This window comes from Pleurodeles waltl, chromosome 10, assembly GCF_031143425.1.
Source record: "Pleurodeles waltl isolate 20211129_DDA chromosome 10, aPleWal1.hap1.20221129, whole genome shotgun sequence".
In the NCBI taxonomy this organism is placed as follows: Eukaryota; Metazoa; Chordata; class Amphibia; order Caudata; family Salamandridae; genus Pleurodeles; species Pleurodeles waltl.
Genome location: NC_090449.1, coordinates 65,581,164 through 65,600,120, shown reverse-complemented (window position 1 = coordinate 65,600,120; position 18,957 = coordinate 65,581,164). Strand labels below are relative to the sequence as shown.

The window sequence follows — 18,957 nt, the reverse complement described above, 5'->3', positions numbered from 1 at the left end:
TCCTGGGCTTGCCTTGCAACAATCCCTTGATGTCATTGGTAAATGCTTTACATTTGTCCAGCCTTGAGGCTCTTTTGTTACGCCTTTGAGACTGACCCTATTACATGAACTATTGCAAGATTGCCGATATACTTTCAGAAAGGCAAACTATTTTTTTCTTTTGTCTTTCCCCTTCGCGCTCCATGGCGGCCATGGTGCTATAAGCACGAATTGCGTGAACTCGATCAGCGATATTGTAGCACTCCTCACATTGTTCATACTGTTACCTAATCGGAGTCATTTCAATTTTGCTTTTGTCTCACCCCAATGTGCTCCACAGCTTTAAAAAAATCCCTTGTAATTGGTAAACACAGAACACAGAAATGATCAAAGCATCTCCCGGCAGAGTGGGAGAGCCGATACCACAATATTCACTGCAGTTGGGAAAACTTGCCCTATAATGCTTTGCAGCCATTTCTTTTTAAACACATTTTTGCATATAACTTGGCCTGTGGTGGTCCTTGGAAAATGAGGCTACCTCTAAAACGTTCAGTATGACACACTCTTTCTATCTAGGTCATCTCTGGGTCCCACACTATGTTAGTTGGGACCCCAAAATAATAACTCTCCCACCATTCAGTGTCTTTGTAAGCTCTCTCATGGCTGGAACATTTTTATTATAGCTAAGGGTAGTTTGTGTTTTAAGGGTCTTGCTGGTACCATTATTATAGTGGGTATTTTAGTCCTTGAAGATGTGTAATGCACTATGGGCCAGATGTAGCAAAGGGTTTTTCCCATTCTGTGTCAATGGGAAAATGTGTTCGTACATATGGCCCTATGTTCTCTAGGTGCTAAATATATGGTTGCACTGCATTATTTTCTGCCATTTTATTTTCACGTGTTTATGCTGCCTAAAGTCTAACTATATAGATACGTGACCATGTTTCTTACAAAGGCTGCTTTGGAATGATTTTTCTGATCGTAAAGCTACACAGAATTTGCAGTTCAGTGGGATTTGCCTGCTCTGAGCTGGTGGTAAATGTGGGCTAGATGGGTGGGGTAAGTGAGGGGTTCAAAGTAGTAGAATGTGCTTTCTGTCAAGAAGGAGGAATATGAGCCCCCAGGTCAGAAAAAAGCTAGGGCAAAGCCACGAGCAGTTTTACCATGAGGAGTTACCACCTGGTAAAATCGCATCTTTTAAAAACAAAGCGGTGCGGAAAAACAGACCCAGTGGGAATCATGCAGAGCTGCCTCCATGACTTAATTCCACCCTGCCTGACTTGTAATGAGGGCCTTAGTCATCACCACTGGAATTATGGACAGGGGAAGATAAAATTATGCAACAGGGTTCACTAAATCATGCAGCAAGAAAAACAAACTATGCTGCTTAATGCAGCACATTTGTGACAGTATTATTTCATTATTTTGTCAGCTTTTACACATGCTAACACTGTCTAAGAAAATATTTCACCTTTTTGGCACCAGTTTAACACCCAAATACAGCAATAAGCAACTGAAAGTTCACCAGTCAACCTTTGGGAGGCACTTCCCACTGTGCAGGAACAGGTGTTGTCATGTGTTATGTCACTTTTAATCCGTTTGCAGTAGAAACATTTTTTTTGTAAAAATCTGCAGACTATGCAGTAGATGATGGATTATGTGGCAATTTCAGGTTTCAGAAAAAAACACAATTATGCGGTACATGCAGCTGCAGGGAACCCTCTGCCCCCTTCTCCCACACTAAACCTCAGCCATGTGTGACAGCGAGTGAACACAATGGCCACTGCCTTTTTTCCTCTTCCATTATCGGACGTCTCGTCGTCCTGGAGCAAGCACGGATGTGGTTCAACCTAAAGATCAAGAGCAGCAATTTACCAGCCTTGTTGAGAAGTTTCCCATCTCAGTGCTTGTTGTATTTTTAAAAACAATCCAACTTTCCGGTTAGCGAAGCTGGTGAACGATTTCTAAAAATAAAATAAAAGAAAAACAGCGCTCTGTAAAATTTACGGCTTCCCGAAGTCCTGAAAATGATGCATAAGCTTACATGCCAACATTTTAGAAGAGAATAGTGGGAAATTTGTAGAAAAAAATTGGGAGAATGTATTTCCCCCATTGACTTCTATTGTGGCCCGAATCGGGTTACTGTTATGTATGGGATTTGCAAGCCTGATGCTGCAGGATCGGAAATTAGCTACGCAAGTGTATGTAATTTTTCCTTACCTGTCAGGATTATGGAGAAAGCGCTATACAGGCAGAGAGAATGTGATGCAAATGCTGTGCACTGGCCTGGGGGAGCAGGTTACTGGCAGTGCATACTCCGAGTTACACAAGACCAAGCCCTGTCAGCAGGAGCCCGCAGAGGAATCGGATTTTTACATGCAGGAACCGGAAGGCGGGAGACTCGCCTTGAAATCGGTAGTCTACCGCCTGAATTGGGAGGGTTGGCATGTATGCATCAACACCTGACTGTCAGTATTGGAGTTGTACAGAGCATTGAATCTCCACTGGAAGACATTGTGATAGTCCCTAAGAGTAACAGGATTGTTTTAATCGAATGTTCTGTTACAATGAGTAGGCCATGCTGGAGGACACATAGGGCCCGATTCACAAAGCTCCTTCTGCGAGCGTGTCCTAGTCCTGACTTTTGAAGCAAAGAATGTCTTTATTTTGACTGTCTCCCACCTGAAGTTACCTCAATGGAAAGTCAAAGGGGGAAATACAATCTCCCACTTTGCTTCTCTAAAATGGAGGAATGTATGACTTAGGTCTATCTTAATCCCCGGTTTCCAGGAGCAAAAGACACTGACTAGAAAGTTGCCTTTTCTCTAAGTAACAATGTAGATAAAATGAGATCAGATCCCACATGTATGTCACTTGAGAACTTTAAGTGAAGAGTGGGTCACTGCGGGACTGTCTGGTTCCCTTGTAGGAGTCTCTCCTGCTCAGGCACCCAGGGCAGAGGTGCAGATGGCTCTGGGGTGGGGGAAGGTGGAGGGGGGTGACTGACTGTCTACCCTATCCAAGCACCTGGACCTTTCTCTGACTGGCACACATTGGTACACGCAGCCTTGCGGGAGGTAGGCAGAGGAGGGATCAGGGCAGGGGGCAAATCCCGAAAGATTTAGAAGGGGATAGAGATTGAAGAACGAATAGGAGAGAAGATAGAAAGAAAATGGAAGGGAAATGAGATGCAAGAGTGATTGAGGAACAGGTAGAAGAAAGAGAGGAAGATAGTGAGCTGGAGCAACAGAGATGCGGAATGAGTCTGCTGAGGAGGAAGAGGGCAGGAGATAGAGAGGGGGCGAGGTGGAGCGAGAAAGGTAATGCATGGCTGCCAAGTTTCCCAGTTCCTTGCGTGATGTGCTGCTCCAGTCCAGCTTTTTATTTTGAATTCTGGGCCTTGTAGTCCTTTTGTATAATGAAACGAACAAGCCTACAATTCCCAGAATTCAAAGCAAAAAACTGGACTGGAGCAGCACATCACGCATGCACCTGGGAAACTTGGCAGGGCTGGTAATGTGGAAAGTAAATAGAGGGAACAGTAACTGAAAAGTAGAACCCGAATAGGGGTGAACATGTGGTGCTTAAAACCCTGATGCCCCAGTGCAAAGTCCAATCACAGGAGAGTCATGCAGCACCCTGAGCAGGCTTGATGCAAACATCATGACAACATGTGGAGGAGCCACTGCTGTGCAGTGGGAGAAGATGGCATCAGTGGGCAGGGGGCATTTGCCCTACTTATGCACTTGCACTTCGGTGGCACTGGTGGGAAGTGAGAAGTGCTGGCACTAGGGTAGGATGAGTAGTGGGCTCTGCCTGGCACTGATGAGTGGCGCGAGAAGTAGGCAGTGATGTGAAATGTGAAGAGAAGATACAGCTGGGCAGTGTGAGGAGTAGGCACTGGGGCACAGGGATGAGCTGGTACTGGTGGGCAGTGTGAGAAGTATGAACTGTGGGTGAGTGTGAAGAATGACGAAAAATGTCAGTGGGAGGAGCCGGCACTGGGGTGCAGTGTGATGGACTAACATTATGGGGAATATCAGGTGTCTGACACTGGCAAGCAGCCTGAAGACATGGCAATGGTCGTCACAGTGAGAAGCTGGCACTGGTGAGCAATGTGAGGAGGTTGCATTGGCGGGCAGTGTGGGGATGTTGCATTGATTGGCACTATCTCTAACTAGCGTCGGTGGGCATTGTGAGAAGCAGGTAAGGTGCACAATACAAAGAGTAGGCACTGCCGTGCATTGGGAAGAGGGTACTTCTGGGCACTAGAAAGTGCTGGCACTGCTTGGTAATGGGAAAAGCTGCCACAAGTGGGCAGTAAAAGTTCCTGTTACAGGTCTGCAGTGTTGGAATCTCACATTGGTTGCCATTGACGGTTGAGAGGCTATTTGCCTTTTAAAAGACTCTGGACATTTTCTCAAGGTTACATGTCTTGAAGGACACAAGGTGGGGCCATTTACATGTCCTGTGTGAGGTGGGACAAGGATGTATGTGTACTGCCCTGATTACTTATTGTCAAGCTTCATTAATCATTACCCTACTGTTTCATGTCAGGCAGACTGAACAGAAAGAGGTACATGAAAGGATGAGACCCCATAGGTCTCTAGTGAGGTAAAGTGAGCAAGAGAACTTGCACGTAGAATTCATTTGGTCCTTAAGGCATGCATGGCAAAGCCCTGTGTGGTATTACAACCTGTTGTAAAGGTCACGCAAGGTTAAGGCATCAGTTTTGGCTTACTTAGCCCTCATCAGTGAGGGCGGCTTGAGTCATATGGCACAGTGAGCACAAGACACACATCTGGGCATACCGGTTGCACTTAGGACGTCTTACTTACAAAATGCAAACAACCATTTGCAATGCAAAGGGTCACACATTTGCTCAAGTTAGAGCTATTAGTGTTGTAAATTCCTAACTGGACTTTTCTTGTCACATAAATTGAAAAGTAAAAGTAAAACAGTTGACATAAGCGAGCCGATTCAAAGCACCACAGCCTCCATAAGCATGAGCATGAAGGAGACACAAAAGGAAAAAGAAGTTCATTCACAGTCAAATCGCCAATCATGCAATTAGCCATGTAACAGGGTCGATGGTCAAGGGGTGGGGTAACAAAACTGCCCTTAGGAGGGACAAACGTAAAGCATTTACCAATGATAACAATGGATTTGTGAAAGGCAAGCCCATGAACGAGTGATAGTGATGGACATGAGGTAGGCATGGTTAAAAGCCCGCAGACAGATTACAACAGGCCAGAGCGCTTGCGTGCTCAACCAAAAAGTGATGGGAGGAATGTTTGAACTAATCTCAGCCACTCTAGGTCTCATTCCAGACCATTATTTTGCAAAACTTAGAAAGGGCAGGTATTGTGATGCTGTTATTATTCCTGGATGCAACCCATTGGATTGACTCTTCTAGTCTGGAGTCTGCCCACAACAGATACATTAACCCATTGAGCATCCTTTGTGGTTAAAAAAACATTGGTCAGTACGTTCTACATGAACATAGGGTCGGACAGGCATTTAGAGCATATGGGGCAATCTGACAGTGCCGGAAAGGCTAGCCTGACAGGTCAGTGTATGAACGTGCTTTTTTAGCCATCTGGGGTCCTTGTTAAGACCTTCTGGAGGGGATTTTGCTGCTGGATTTGCTGAGATTACCACAAATAAGAACAAAAAAATGTGTTCTCCAGTACCTTGCAAACTACCTATACAGCTGGATGTACAAGTTCAAAACTGTCCTGATTTGCAAATGTGGGCCACTTTGTAGCTATCTGATTCACTAACTTTTATTTATTACCTGGACCTATTTTCGGCCTCAGTCCGACCTCGCCTACACGCCTTAAATTATAGTCTAGCCGTTGTCGTCCTCATCAGTTGCAAGCATGTCTCAAGTGCCTCCTCGGCAAGGCACGGTGCTCTCCAATTTCTAACCAAGCAGGCTTCTGAAGGCAGGCCGCGTCGCCTGCCTCTCCCTGCTCTGGCTCGCCGCATTTGGGAACAGCGCCTGAAATAAAGTACAGCGCAGTCGAGGCATGGCCTAAGGGCCGCCGAGGCGTTCTACTCAAATTCAGCACATTCAGGTCTCCCTCCCACCTCTGTCTGACGTCATGCACTCGCCTCTCTTATTTGCTGGCACTTTACTTTTGGGGGTGGGAATGGGTGTAACTAGAGACAACCAGAAGGTGGTTCTGTTCGTATTTCGGGTGTCAGACTTGCATAGACCGCTATATATCTGGTTTCTTCAAATTCTCACCCCCACTTCTATCTACACAGGGTAGAAATAAATAGATACATTGCAGGCAGAAAAGGCAATACAGTTCACTTTCTGTGTAGGGAAGACCAGTGGGAGGGTTGGAAGGGGCAGAGAATGCACGCCCCCCCCTGCAAAGCACCGCCAGGAGAGGAGCACTCAGTTACTGACATTGCAAACCTTGCCCACCACTGCTGGATGGGATGCAGGTTTAGATTGCATTACATGGAGGTGGGACTGCACATCCAAGCGTTGACATGTCTATCCCTTGAGAGATGTGTTGGTCAGTGATGCTGGGTATAGTCTTGGAGCTCTGTTCACAGGTCTTTGTAGCCAACCACACTTTGCATCTTTGGACTTTTACGCTCATGATTATAAAAGGACATGTAAAACTGCTCATATGAAAAGTCAGTGTGGTCTTGATTAAATCAGTCACTGGCTTCTCAGGGAGGTGGTGTGGGAGCAAGAAGGCAGAACTCAAGAGCCAACCAACTGGCATGATAATGTGGACCAGCAATGGACTTATCATTTATGGAAAAGAAAGTACTTTTATCACATAGTAAAATTAAATACCACACAACACGATAAGAGCATAACAAAGGGCTGTGATCACTTCCACCTACTTGTAAAGTTGTACGCACTGCCTTCTCCGTAACACCCGTGCTGCTGCCCAGATTGCGCACTCTCCCACATTACTCGCCCATCTGCCAGGTGTCCCAGGTCCATGTGTGATGTGCTGGTCCAGTCCGGGGTGTTTATTTTGTTTGAATTCTGGGAATTGTAGTCCTGTGTTTATAATCAAATCAATGTGAATACAGGTCTCAGAATTCAAAGACAAAAAACTTGACAGGGCTGTTTTTGTCTGGTTCACAGATAACTTGTGACTGTGTGCCTCCCTTCTGCAATCCGGTCAGTCGAAACAGCCGCCGTTGCTGCTGCACCTTACCAGCCTCCTACTTGCATCACTCTGCCGCCAGAAGCTGTGCAAAAACAACAAGGTGATGGATGGAGTGCTTGAATTAATCTCAGCCACTGACAATCTCTCGGGCCGCATCCCAATCCATAGTTATTTTGCTCACCGTGCCACCTGAGTTTGGTCCCAGTCATATGCAAATCAATCTTGAACCTGCTCCTCATGGGAACATTCCAGCTCAAACTACTAGGCCAGGTCCTCCAAGAACCAGAACACAAGCAACTAGGGCCGGTTTTGCCCTTGTTAGGTCTCTCCAGCCAGGTATAGTTTGGTTCCAGTGGCACAGTGAGCCCGGGACCCACGTCTGTGCAAAACCTGCGCACTCAAGCCGGCAAATGCAAAATTCCCTGCAGCAGTCACCTTCCTCCTCCAACCCTGTTTCCTCTTCAGACTTGCGCACCCCCTTCCCAACTTCTCTTGCCCCCAGTTGCCGTCTCTTGAACACTTCTGCATGACTCCTTCATCAAGATACACACTGCACGCCTTCATGCCTCCTACAGCCTCCTTTCTCCCTGCAGCCCTCTTCCTTCTGCCTCCATCACATCTCAGCTGCCCACCCTGCAGCCTTACTCCTTCATGCAGTTACATCCCTCGGGATGCTCACGTCCCTTTTGCATTACTCACCTCAGCAGTCCTTCCTTCCCTATGTCACCACCAAAGCCATCACTTCTACAGATACCAGCACATTCCTTCTGCTCCCCCTCCCTCCTGCAGCATCCTTCATCCCTACTGTTGCTGGTTCATCTTTTCAGTACTGCGCTTCTTGCTACAGTCAGCTGCCACCTTCCTCCTGCCAGAGCTCATGCCAGGAACACACAGCATACAAGCACTACCAAAGCTAACAGATCAGTCTTGCATTTTGGTTATGAGTCAGGTCAATTAGCTTTGCCAATGTTTGTTTATACTTAACATTGGTTGACGATGCTTAACCTTAACTGATCGAGTTCTTGTAAGGAATTTTGACTAATCTTTAAAATTTTGACAACTTTATATTATTTCCATTAAATTTTGACTAGTAAGCAATATGTTGCTCACTTACATTTTCACTTTTCCTGGAAACATTTTCACTAAACTTTGTTCCTGAATATTATTGTTGTAATTTCAAGTGTGCACGTAAAATTGTTAAACCATGCAGTGGCTTTGCCAAAGGGAAGAGGTATCAAATGTTGTATGACGTATTCCCTGTTCATCAGTCAGGGGTCAAAGGTCCTGTGATGTCACTTTCACTACTGATATGATGGCGGAGTAATGATGCCACCGACATATTTATTATCTGCATTTTCCTGCACTTGTCAGATCGGAAGCGTCCCATAAACAGATTGAATGTGTCACCGAAGGCAGCTGCTGATCACGTATATGCTAGCACTGTAGTGTTACATGTGGGCCCCAAGCTCAGTTTGTCTTCTGTTTCTATGAAATTATTAAATGTGTCTCTGAAGGCAGCTACTTCCCAGGTATGTGTTAGAAGTGTCTCACAACACATGTGTCTCTGAAGGCAGGTACTTCTCATGTATGTGTTAGAAGTGTCTCACTACACATGTGTCTCTAAAGGCAGGTACTTCTCATGTATGCGTTACCAGTGTCTTACTTCACACGTGTCCCTGAAGGCAGGTACTTCTCATATATATGTTAGAAGTATCTCACTACATATGTGCCTTTAAAGGCAGGTACTTCTCATGTATGTGTCAGAAGTGTCTAACTACATATAGACCACAAGCTCAGTTTATCTTCTGTTCCCATGAACTGACTGAATGTGTCAATGAAGGCAGATGCTTCTTGTGGCTATGTTCACAGTAGCTCTCCACATGTAGGCCATGATCTCAGTTTGTCTTCTATTCCTATGAAATGATTGCGTGCTGAAGGCAGCTGCTTCTCACGCATGTGTTAACTGTGTCTCCCCACATGTAGGTCACAAGCTCAGTTTCTCTGCTGTTTCCAAGTCCTGGTTAGATATGTCTCTGGAGGCAGCGCCGTCTCACGCATGGGTTAGCTGTGTCACTCTACACAAAGGTCACGACCTCAGTTTCTCTTGTTCCTTCGAACTGATTGAATGAGTCCCTGAAGGCAGCTGCTTCTCATGTGTGTTACCTGTATCTCCTCATGTAGACCACACTCCAAGTTCTCTTCCTCTTCTCTCCTTTACAGCGGCTTCCACCATGCCTGAGCACAAGAAGAAGCTGAAAGAGAAGCTGAAGAAGACCTTGCCCGTGACGGGCCCGCAGGCACCCACGCTCTACGAGCTGATGCAGTGGTACTGCCTGACCACCAACACCCACGGGTGCCGCCGCATTGTAGTGTCCAAGGGGCGTCTGCGGCGCCTCATCTGGATCGGGCTGACCGTGACATCCGTGGGCCTGATCTTCTGGCAGTGCGCACTGCTCATCATGTCCTTCTACAGCGTCACAGTTTCCATCACCGTCAGCTTCCAGAAGCTGGAGTTTCCTGCAGTGACCATCTGCAACCTCAACCCCTACAAGTAAGAAGCATCTCTCTCAGAAGTGTGCTCTCGTGTCTCTTGTGTCTCTTGTTCTTCTTCTCCTTCTTATTTGAATTATTATTATAGGGGTTGAGGGTCTTTACAGGCTTAGAGAGGTCAATGCTGCAGAATTATGGTGGGGGAGTCTGATTTTAGTGTTCTGTCAATGAGATTTTAGCTGATCGTACTCTTGCACTTTGTGTCCCTAAATATAATTCTTTCCTGCACACCGGCGTGTTATAGTCCTCTGGCTTAGTTGCACATTTTGCTATATTCAAGTTGGGCTGTCGGTCAGGCTTTTTTTTTTACGATCCCTCTTCCAGTCGATTCCAGGCCCTTTTTTTTCTATTGTGGTCCACCATTTTAGAGCAGACCAAAAACATAGATATAAATGCAGCCCGGCATGTCCGTGCAGTGGACATGCCTGTGGCACGCCCGAGGCTAACCGCCCGTCCCCATCTGTGCCTGGAAGGCGCCAGATGCAAGGACCTCTGGTCGGTTGGGACAACCTCACAAGGAAATCATCTCATATTCTCACTCAAGTTGGTTGAACTAAACTCTGGACTCAGCTCACTTCCCAGCTATTGCATTTGTGCCCCCTGGACGATGCGGGACCATTTACATGCTTCAGCCGTTGTTGGTCACGTTTGACCAGTATTTTCCCAAATGATGGCGGGACAGGAATGGAACTCAAGAGTGGGACACCAGCCACCAATAATCCAACCTCACCAGTAAGTCACCCATCAGTTTACAAGAACCCAATGTGATCCACCAAAAGCCTGCATTATTGCATCGATTGTAGTGCCAGGCTCCCACCAAAACATGGCTCTCCAATGTGGGACATGATCCAAAGCCTTTCTCCGGACCCTTGTTTTATTACTGAATCCTGGCCGAGTAGTGTTTGCACAAAACACTGAGTGCAAAAACAATATGGGCTAGGGAAGCCAGAGTGGCTTCTAAGGCTCCCTTTGAGCTCGGTACACTATTATTATTATTATGATTATTATTATGATTATTATTATGATGATTATTATTATTATTATTATTATTATTATACATGTCCTCAGCTTCTGCATCCTCAACCCCTACAACAAGAAGCATCAGTTTTGAAAGTGCACATAGACAAGAGTCTGTTCTTCACTGGCCCCTGTGAGCTCTGTGCAGATATTAATATTGTTATTATTATTAGTAGCAGTATTAGCAGCGTTAAAAGTAATAGAAGTATTTGTATTACAAGTGCACATCCATTTTTATTGTTATTATTTTTATTTTTATTATTATTAATATTGCCATTCGTATTATTTTTATTATTATTATTATTATTACAATTGTTATTATTAATACTACAATTATTATTATTATTATTATTATTATCATTATTATTATTATTATTATTATTATTATCATTATTATTACACTTTGTCACCTTTTGTTTTTTGGGTGTAACTGATAGCTAAAGTGGTAGTAGTAGTAGTACTAATAACATGAATAATAATAATAAACTAATCATTCTTGTTAATTATCACCACCCGTAAGCCCATTTTCAGAAGTCAGACAGTTAGTTATTACATGCATCTACAGAGTAAATGCTATTGCTAGAGTCCGCCTTTGTACTTAAGTGATTCAGAACCAATTTTAGTGTTTGTCGGACGAGTTACTCCGTCACAAACACAACAGTTGTCCCGTCCGCAGTATTAGAAGTACATTATATCCGATTGCACTTGTAGTACGGTGGACAGGGTATCTGTCACCTTTCTGACTGAGTAACCCATCTGACGAAGACTAAACGAGGCCCTTAGTGTTGTAGTTGTGGATGTCTCTTTATATTCTAGTTATAGCTTGCCTGTGTATTTAGAATTCTTAAGTTATCACAGACCTCTCTTCAGATTGCTACATTTATTGGATGTGTATGTATTTCACATGATATCCTTATCACGTAGCTCCTTGTTTTGTGTGTTAGTTGCTAGTCATTGCAAGTCTTTATATACTGAATGTTATAGTCTTTGAATGTCTCTACGTAGTAAAATATTGCGCATCTCTACATTATGAGTGCTATAGTTATTCTAAGTCTTGATATTTTGAGTATTATAGTTATCACATCCCTCTATGTTTCCAGTTCTATGGTTATAGCATGATTTTCTATTTCGAGTGATACAGCTATTACATGTTGTATTGCATTGTAGCATTTATGTTACGCTTACTCCCCCTACATGGTGCTCTGAAGCACTTCTCTACACGGGCAGCACACGCCACCGTGTATGGTGTGTGGCTGGAAAGATGTTGTCTTTGTTTTGATCCAATGTGGTAAGTGTTTCCATGTCGTGTGTAGTGACCACCGAGGTGGGGTTATGATGTTATGAGATGCAGCACAGTGGGTGATGAAGTGTGAAAGACCGACACGCAGTTTTATGGTTTTCGGTACGCTCCCACCTGCTCTACAGAACCCTTACGGTATTTCTTATGATGTAGCCTGCTTAGATGGTTACTGCACTGGGATGTCTAATTTGAGATTGTGTGCATAGTTGAGGTCCTGACCTAACATGGTTGAAGGAAGAGAGAAGTGAAGAGATCTGTTGGGATGGGCATTACTATTATCATCCCATATCTGAGTGTCTTTGTGAGATGTAAAGAAGCTGTTAGATTGTAAAGATATTTGGAACCTGCAGTGGTAGACTATATTACAGTCCTCTGAATTATTCAGCAATGTGTGACAGATCTATTCAGTTATTCAGTATCTGTTCATGATGGGGGGTATACTACACTTTTTCTGTCCTTGAGATAAGAAGCAATCAGTTTTAGAGGATTTGTATATATTCCAAGCTTATGGAGTCTTTTTAGTAGCATGTGGCGGTGGACAGTGTCAAATGCAGTTGATAAATCCAGAAGTAACAAGGCAGATACACTACCCTTGTCCACTCTTGAGTTTTAGATCATCCCAAATGGATATGTTGGCTGACTATGTGCCTGAAGCCAGACTGATGATCTAACAGTAAGCCAAAATGTTCTGTAAAGTTAGAAAGTAAAGTAAACATTGTTCCCTAAAAAAAAATTCCTAGACATTTTCTAATTTGAAATCGGCCTGTAGTTTGCTGGGATGGATCGGTCGGGTTTTTCTGTTAGAGCAGAGATCTAATGTAGGAGTTTTTAGCTCAGGTGGGAATGAACTTAGTTTCTGGCTACCTTGCCTGCACAGGTTGAGCAAAGGAAATCTTTAAAGGCTTTGGCGGTGTTGTATCTGAAGGTGATTCTGATGGCCTGGTTGCAATGATAATACTAAGATTTTTTTTTATGGCAGGTTATTGAAAGTATATATTGATGATTATTCTTGTCTCTCTCTATGGGGGTTAGGTCATGTGTTGTTGCGGTGTTGTCTGCATTCTCCTTAAGGACATTTTCATTTTTTATTTTTTTTAAGTTCAGTTGATTGGAAGTTTTGTCACAGAAGATTTGTGATCGTAGCATCTCTGTGTTTTAGCAATGTGGATTGTAGAATTCTGTTACATTTTATGCAGTTCTTGAAGCGAAGTCTGCTTCAGTTATGCATGGAAGGTAGTGGTGTCTTTGTGTGGTTCTGTTGACTCTCTTGTAGGCTCTGTTATAGTGGTGTAGTGTGTTTGTCTGTTTCATCCCCTTGAGTTTCTCCATTTGCACTGTAGTATGTTGAGTTGTGTTTTCATTCTTTTGTTGATGTTTTTGACCCATGTAGTGTCCTTTTATGATCAACCCTTGGATGTTGTTTTTTTCAGTATCTGTTAGCCCAGTCCAGTGGAGATCAACTTGTAGAAGGTGTGTATGTCTTTCTGACGCATGTCTATAGGGGTTCTTTCAAGGTGGGTGTTGATTTGGTGGATGTCTAGTTTTTTCCATTGTCTGTACGCGCATTGTTGTTGGCTTTTGGTGTCTTTGAAGTGTTGCCTTTAATAGATGTAATGATCTTGAAAATGATGATGACATGGCTGCTCCTGCTTACGGGGAAGTTGTCTGTAATTGTGGCTTATGTTGGAGGTGCAAATATGACATCCAGAGTGTGTCCTGTGAAGTCAGTTGGGTCAGAAAAGTTTAAATGTTTTGTTGGAAGTTAAAGGTTTCACAGTTGGTTGTGATAGCTGTGGGTGTGGTTCAGTTCTTCTTGTCAAACCATATGTTGAGGTCTCCTCAATTGTGTAGGCTTAGGTGGTCCAGATGGGTGTTGATTACTGTATCAAGTAAGACATCTTTAAAGTTGCTGTATAGTGGTGATATATTAAGAGGAAGGTATGGATTATAGTTGGAGTGGAGTGACATCTTATCGTCAAGTATTCACAGTTGTCCACAGTGATCTTTTCAAATCTTGTTATTTGTAGTTTTTTTTTTTGATGACATCCAGGACTCCTGATATTTTGCTTGTAATGTACTTGGGTTGTGGTTATTCAATTGTTGTATTGTTTGAAATAGGTTGTGTGGTGTTGCTTTTTTGTATTTGAAAAGTTAAATTGGTGGGGAGATTTATTAGTACTTAAAGCCATTCAATGATTTATATGAACGGTGTGTATTTAGTATAGGCAGAGTTTAGGGAGTATAAACTGATATAGATTTTGTAAGTGAGTTGTGACCTACCTAAAATCCCATGGTGGAGATGCAGAATTTCTGGCCCTAGGCCCTTTCCAGCCCCAATCAGTCAACACACTTAACCTGCAGACCTTTACCTGGATGTCTGGGCATAATTACCTGAGCCCTAGGGTTAATGAGACCTTGCAATGAGCTTATTTTGTGCCAATGGCGACCCTAACAAATCAGAATTGTAACCCTGTATTCTAAAGCCAATAAGAAACCTAGCTCTATCAATCAAACACAACCCTATCCATAGCAACCAATCAAAAAAAAAAAAACGAAGCCCCAGCTCCACTGACAACCTTATCCCTAGCAACCAATCAGAACTCTGTCTCTGACACCCTATTAGAAGCCAAGCTCTAGTCCTAGGTCCACTAAGAGCCCAGCCATAACAAATAATCAGCAGCCAAACCCTAAGCACTACAACCAGTGAGAAGCCTAACCAAAGGGGTGAAATAAAAACAAGACATAGAATTCAATAAAAACCCTTTAACTACAGGACCTCGAACTTAAAGGACTGTGTAAGGTGGGAGGGAGGTCTTCTCTGCACAGAGGCCCAATCATTCATGCTCTTTCAAAACGAGCACTTTCACCCAGAAACAAGTTGCTAACCCACAGCCAAACACAAATTTACCCACAGAGAGTATAATAAAACACTCTCTACACACTACAGGCGAGGGTTTGTATTCAGTTCATTTGTCCTTTTTATATACATGGAAGGGTGGAGGGTCGAATTTGCCCTTTAGTAACCTTAATACAGTGTGTGGAAAAAGGAAAGCAAGTTAAACAGTTGTGTGCTCACAAAAACAGCTGATTTAAATTGCAATTGTTCAGCGGAAGCTATCTGCTCTTACCAACTTTCACTCTGGTCTTTCTGTCTGGGATGGGCAGAACTTGCAGTAGCTTGGTGGACTCCAAATGGATATTGCTACCTTGGGGTTCCTTACCCAAACATAAGGGGCTGTGCAGAGTGAGGGTTGAGGCCTGTTTGTGTGACTCTGAACCCAGGCCCAATCACTGAGGATGAATCAGATGAGCAGAGGGGCAAGGGGCTACCGCTTCAGCTCACAAACCCCTTGGTTAAAGACTGTCCCAATACACACTTTCCATTCTTTCTTCAAAACCTGCTGAAAAGGTCCACTTTAAACCACTCACTTGCAGAACTTGCTCTTTCACCCCAAAGATGAGTTGCTGAACCAACTGCCAACCACAGTTTTACCCACAGAAAGCAAATAAAAACACTATCAAGACAAGAATGGAGTGCTGCATTTATTTGAGTGCCATATATACACAGGTGTTTGCATTCTGAATGCTTTTGGGCTAGACTTCTGTATTGTGAGTGCTGCTGTAGTTATAAGATGGTTCAGTCTTCACAGGGCTTTAGTTATTGCATGCCTCTAGAGTCAGACAGTTGTAATTGTTGCATGCCTCTGATTTTAACCTCTGATTTTCTTTCTGTGCTGCTTGCTTTCTCTGTGCCCATCAGTGATGACCTGTGATTTGCTTCTGCAGGTACAGAGAAGTAAAACCATACTTGACCAATCTGGAAGAGAAAACCATTGCAAACTTGAAGGATTTGTATGGGTATACAGATGCCATCATCCGCCAGCGGCGTGACACTGATGCCTTGCACAAGAGAGAAAATGATAATGACCCTGAAGGATTTCTCCAGAAAATTCGATTAGTGAGAATTGAAGACATAATGGGGGAAGAGATTCTTGTATCAGACATTCCAAGTGGAAGGAAGCGAAGAATGAAATCACGCATGGTTGATGGGGAGCGTGCAGCTGCACCCACGCCTTTACGCAGGAAAACTGTGGGGTTCCAACTGGTGAGTACATAAAAATTAACAAGTCAATCATCTACTCAGCAAACATGACTTTTGGTGGCACAACCTTATCCATTGCCCAAAGCAATACTTATAACACAACTAATGCCACCCCATTCAAACACAAACTACTATATCCTACACCCCTATACTCTGAATATTATAATGCCATCCTGCATTTCAAACACAACCATCACATTCTACCACTACAAGTGCTCATGAAACACAGCTACTATCCTGAATTCAAACAAACACAGCATGATCATTGGCACCCACTCTTTCAAACCCAACCAGAGAAATCCTGGGGTATAGCTCCCTGGCATTTACTAGCTCTACCCACCTCTTCAAAGGCAACATTGACAATCCCACAACATTTCCTGTGCAACTTATATATGCCTTCCCTTCAAGAGGCAATCCAGTGTGGAGGAAAAACCGGTTCTCTTTACCTAGTTCTGCATCCCTAGTAATCACCAACCATAGACATTCTAGAATGTTACTTTGTTTGATGAGGACTGCTGGAGTGTTTCAGATCTATAAGAACAATGGAATGATGAGCTCCACTGAAGACAATGGAGTAGCTCTGGGATAATACTGGCTGGTATAAGGCCGGAGCTCCAACATTTTAGTGTTTGTCTTCATGTTTCTCCCTTTTTAATTTAGAACATTCTCCCCCTACTGGGCGGAATGTTCTAATAGCCTAATATACCTTCAGCCTCAGGCTATAGCAGTTATTCAAGACCTTCCACCTCAATATAGGCCCTCGCCTGCAGCCCTCGCCTATAACTCAGGTTCAGGGTCTTTTTCAATCAGTATAACCCTCTGCCGTGGGCTATAAAGGCTATATTGCAATGTCATTCACAATATGACCCCTTCAAAACTCAATCACTACAATGTATTGCAAAATACTTAATAAAATGAGCCTCTTTAATCACAGTAGTGCCACCAACCCTGCCTGTACACATGCCACAATCAAGTATGCCAGGAAAAACTTCCAAAAAAAGACAAATAAATGAGAACCCCACATGCTACTCAAAGTTGCTATAGCTTCACACTGCAAGGGACTATCCCTAAGATCTGCTTTATTCCCTCGGTGAGACTTTAGCTGATGAATTCACAAATCCCACATCAACAGTTTGTGAAGTTTAGTGCGACACCCTAGCTGAATGCAATCTTCAGGCTTCTCCCAGGGGGGGCTACCCGGGCCTTCATGTTAAACCAACAGACAAAGGCATTTCTGGAGCTCTCAAAGTTTTAGCTGGACCACTGACAGAATACTGGAAACAGAAATATTGTGTGGACACGATATTGTGTCAAAAATGTCAAGGTCTAAATATCGAGAACGTAAGTGCAAAAAAGTAAACCCAGCATTCATCATCAAACAAAGAAACATTCTAGAATGTCTGTGGTTGGTGATTGCCAGGGATTCAGGACTGGGTAAAGCCAGATCACTGACAGAATATCGGAAACAGTAATATCGTAAGGTCATATTATCGTGTAAAAAATATCAAGGACCAAAATGTCTAGAAGGTAAGCACAAATAGGAAAGTATATTTCTGTTTCAGATATTCTGTCTAAATACCATTTTAAATCAAACAATAAGAGTGATTAACTTGTTTACGGAACCAAAGTTCCAAAAGAGTCCCTTACAATTAGCAATAAGCGGGGGGGCTAAGTGTTTCTTTACAGAACCATCACTCACCAACCTAGTTGGTGACATGCTTCATCACAGGGCTCCCACCCTGGAAGGGGAGTGCCTCCAAGGTGTACTTCTGTGCTTTTTTACAGCGGAGTTAGTGGTTTTGATTGAAGTGAAAAAAGTGCAAGTGACTTAAAATTGACTCAGGTGCACCTACCTAAGAGGTATTTTAATATTGGTGATATTGAGCAGTTTTAAATTCAATGTGGGATACTTTTGAGATATCAGTGGTCTCATATATTCCTAATCATGGTCAACATGTTTCAGCCATTTCTACTAAGTGCCCTAGTCAATCAATCAATCAATCACTGCATTTGTAAAGCGCGCTACATACCCGTGAGGGTCTCAAGGCCCTGGGGAGGGGGGGGGGTGCTACTGGTCGAAGAGCCAGGTCTTGAGGATCCTTCTGAAGGCCAGCAGGTCTTGGGTCTGTCGTAGGATGGTGGGGAGAGTGTTCCAGGTCTTGGCGGCAAGGTAGGAGAAGGATCTGCCGCCAACGGTGGTTTTTCGGATGCGGGGGACTGTGGCGAGGGCGAGGTTGGCTGAGCGGAGGCTTCGGGTGGGGGTGTGGAAGCTGAGTCGGTTGTTGAGGTAGGTGGGTCCGGTGTTGTGCAGTGCTTTGTGTGCGTGGATCAGGAGCTTGAAGGTGATCCTTTTGTTGACGGGGAGCCAGTGCAGGCCTCTCAGGTGGAGTGTGGTGTGGCTGCGGCGGGGGACATCGAGGATGAGTCGGGCCGAGGCGTTCTGGATGCGTTGGAGTCGTCATAGGAGCTTGTTTGTAGTTCCTGAGTAGAGGGCGTTCCCGTAGTCGAGTCTTTTGGTGATGAGGGCCTGGGTAACGTTTTTTCTCGTGTCGAGGGGGATCCATTTGAAGATCCTGCGGAGCATACGGAGGGTGTTGAAGCAGGACGCGGAGACGGCATTGACTTGCCTGGTCATGGAGAGAGTAGAGTCGAGGATGACCGCCAGGTTTCGTGCGTCAATATGGCTTTCATCCCCCACTTAGTCCTGAATGTTAGAGACTCTGTATGAACTTTGGTTAGGTAAACAAGGTACTCTCTCTTTTTGTTTGATATATGTAGTCCAGGGATGACATTTTTCTTTCTCTCACTCTCTTTGTTGTTGATATAAACACCATTTTAGCCATGTGTAGATAGTCTTCAGC

At 44.0% G+C, this 18,957-nt stretch overlaps 1 protein-coding gene across 2 annotated transcripts in view; it reads left to right on the top strand.

Moving 5' to 3' along the window:
* SCNN1G (sodium channel epithelial 1 subunit gamma) overlaps positions 1-18,957 on the top strand; it is a 74,557-nt gene that overhangs the window by 14,475 nt on the left and 41,125 nt on the right. Inside the window, exons 1-3 of one of the 2 annotated variants that reach the window (XM_069209673.1) lie at positions 7,112-7,227; positions 9,348-9,678; positions 15,781-16,099. In XM_069209673.1, the coding sequence (XP_069065774.1) occupies positions 9,359-9,678; positions 15,781-16,099 (639 nt within the window). In that variant the 5' untranslated portion in view covers positions 7,112-7,227; positions 9,348-9,358. Of the gene's footprint in view, positions 1-7,111; positions 7,228-9,347; positions 9,679-15,780; positions 16,100-18,957 lie in introns of those variants that run through there. The other variant, XM_069209672.1, reaches the window with a different exon arrangement.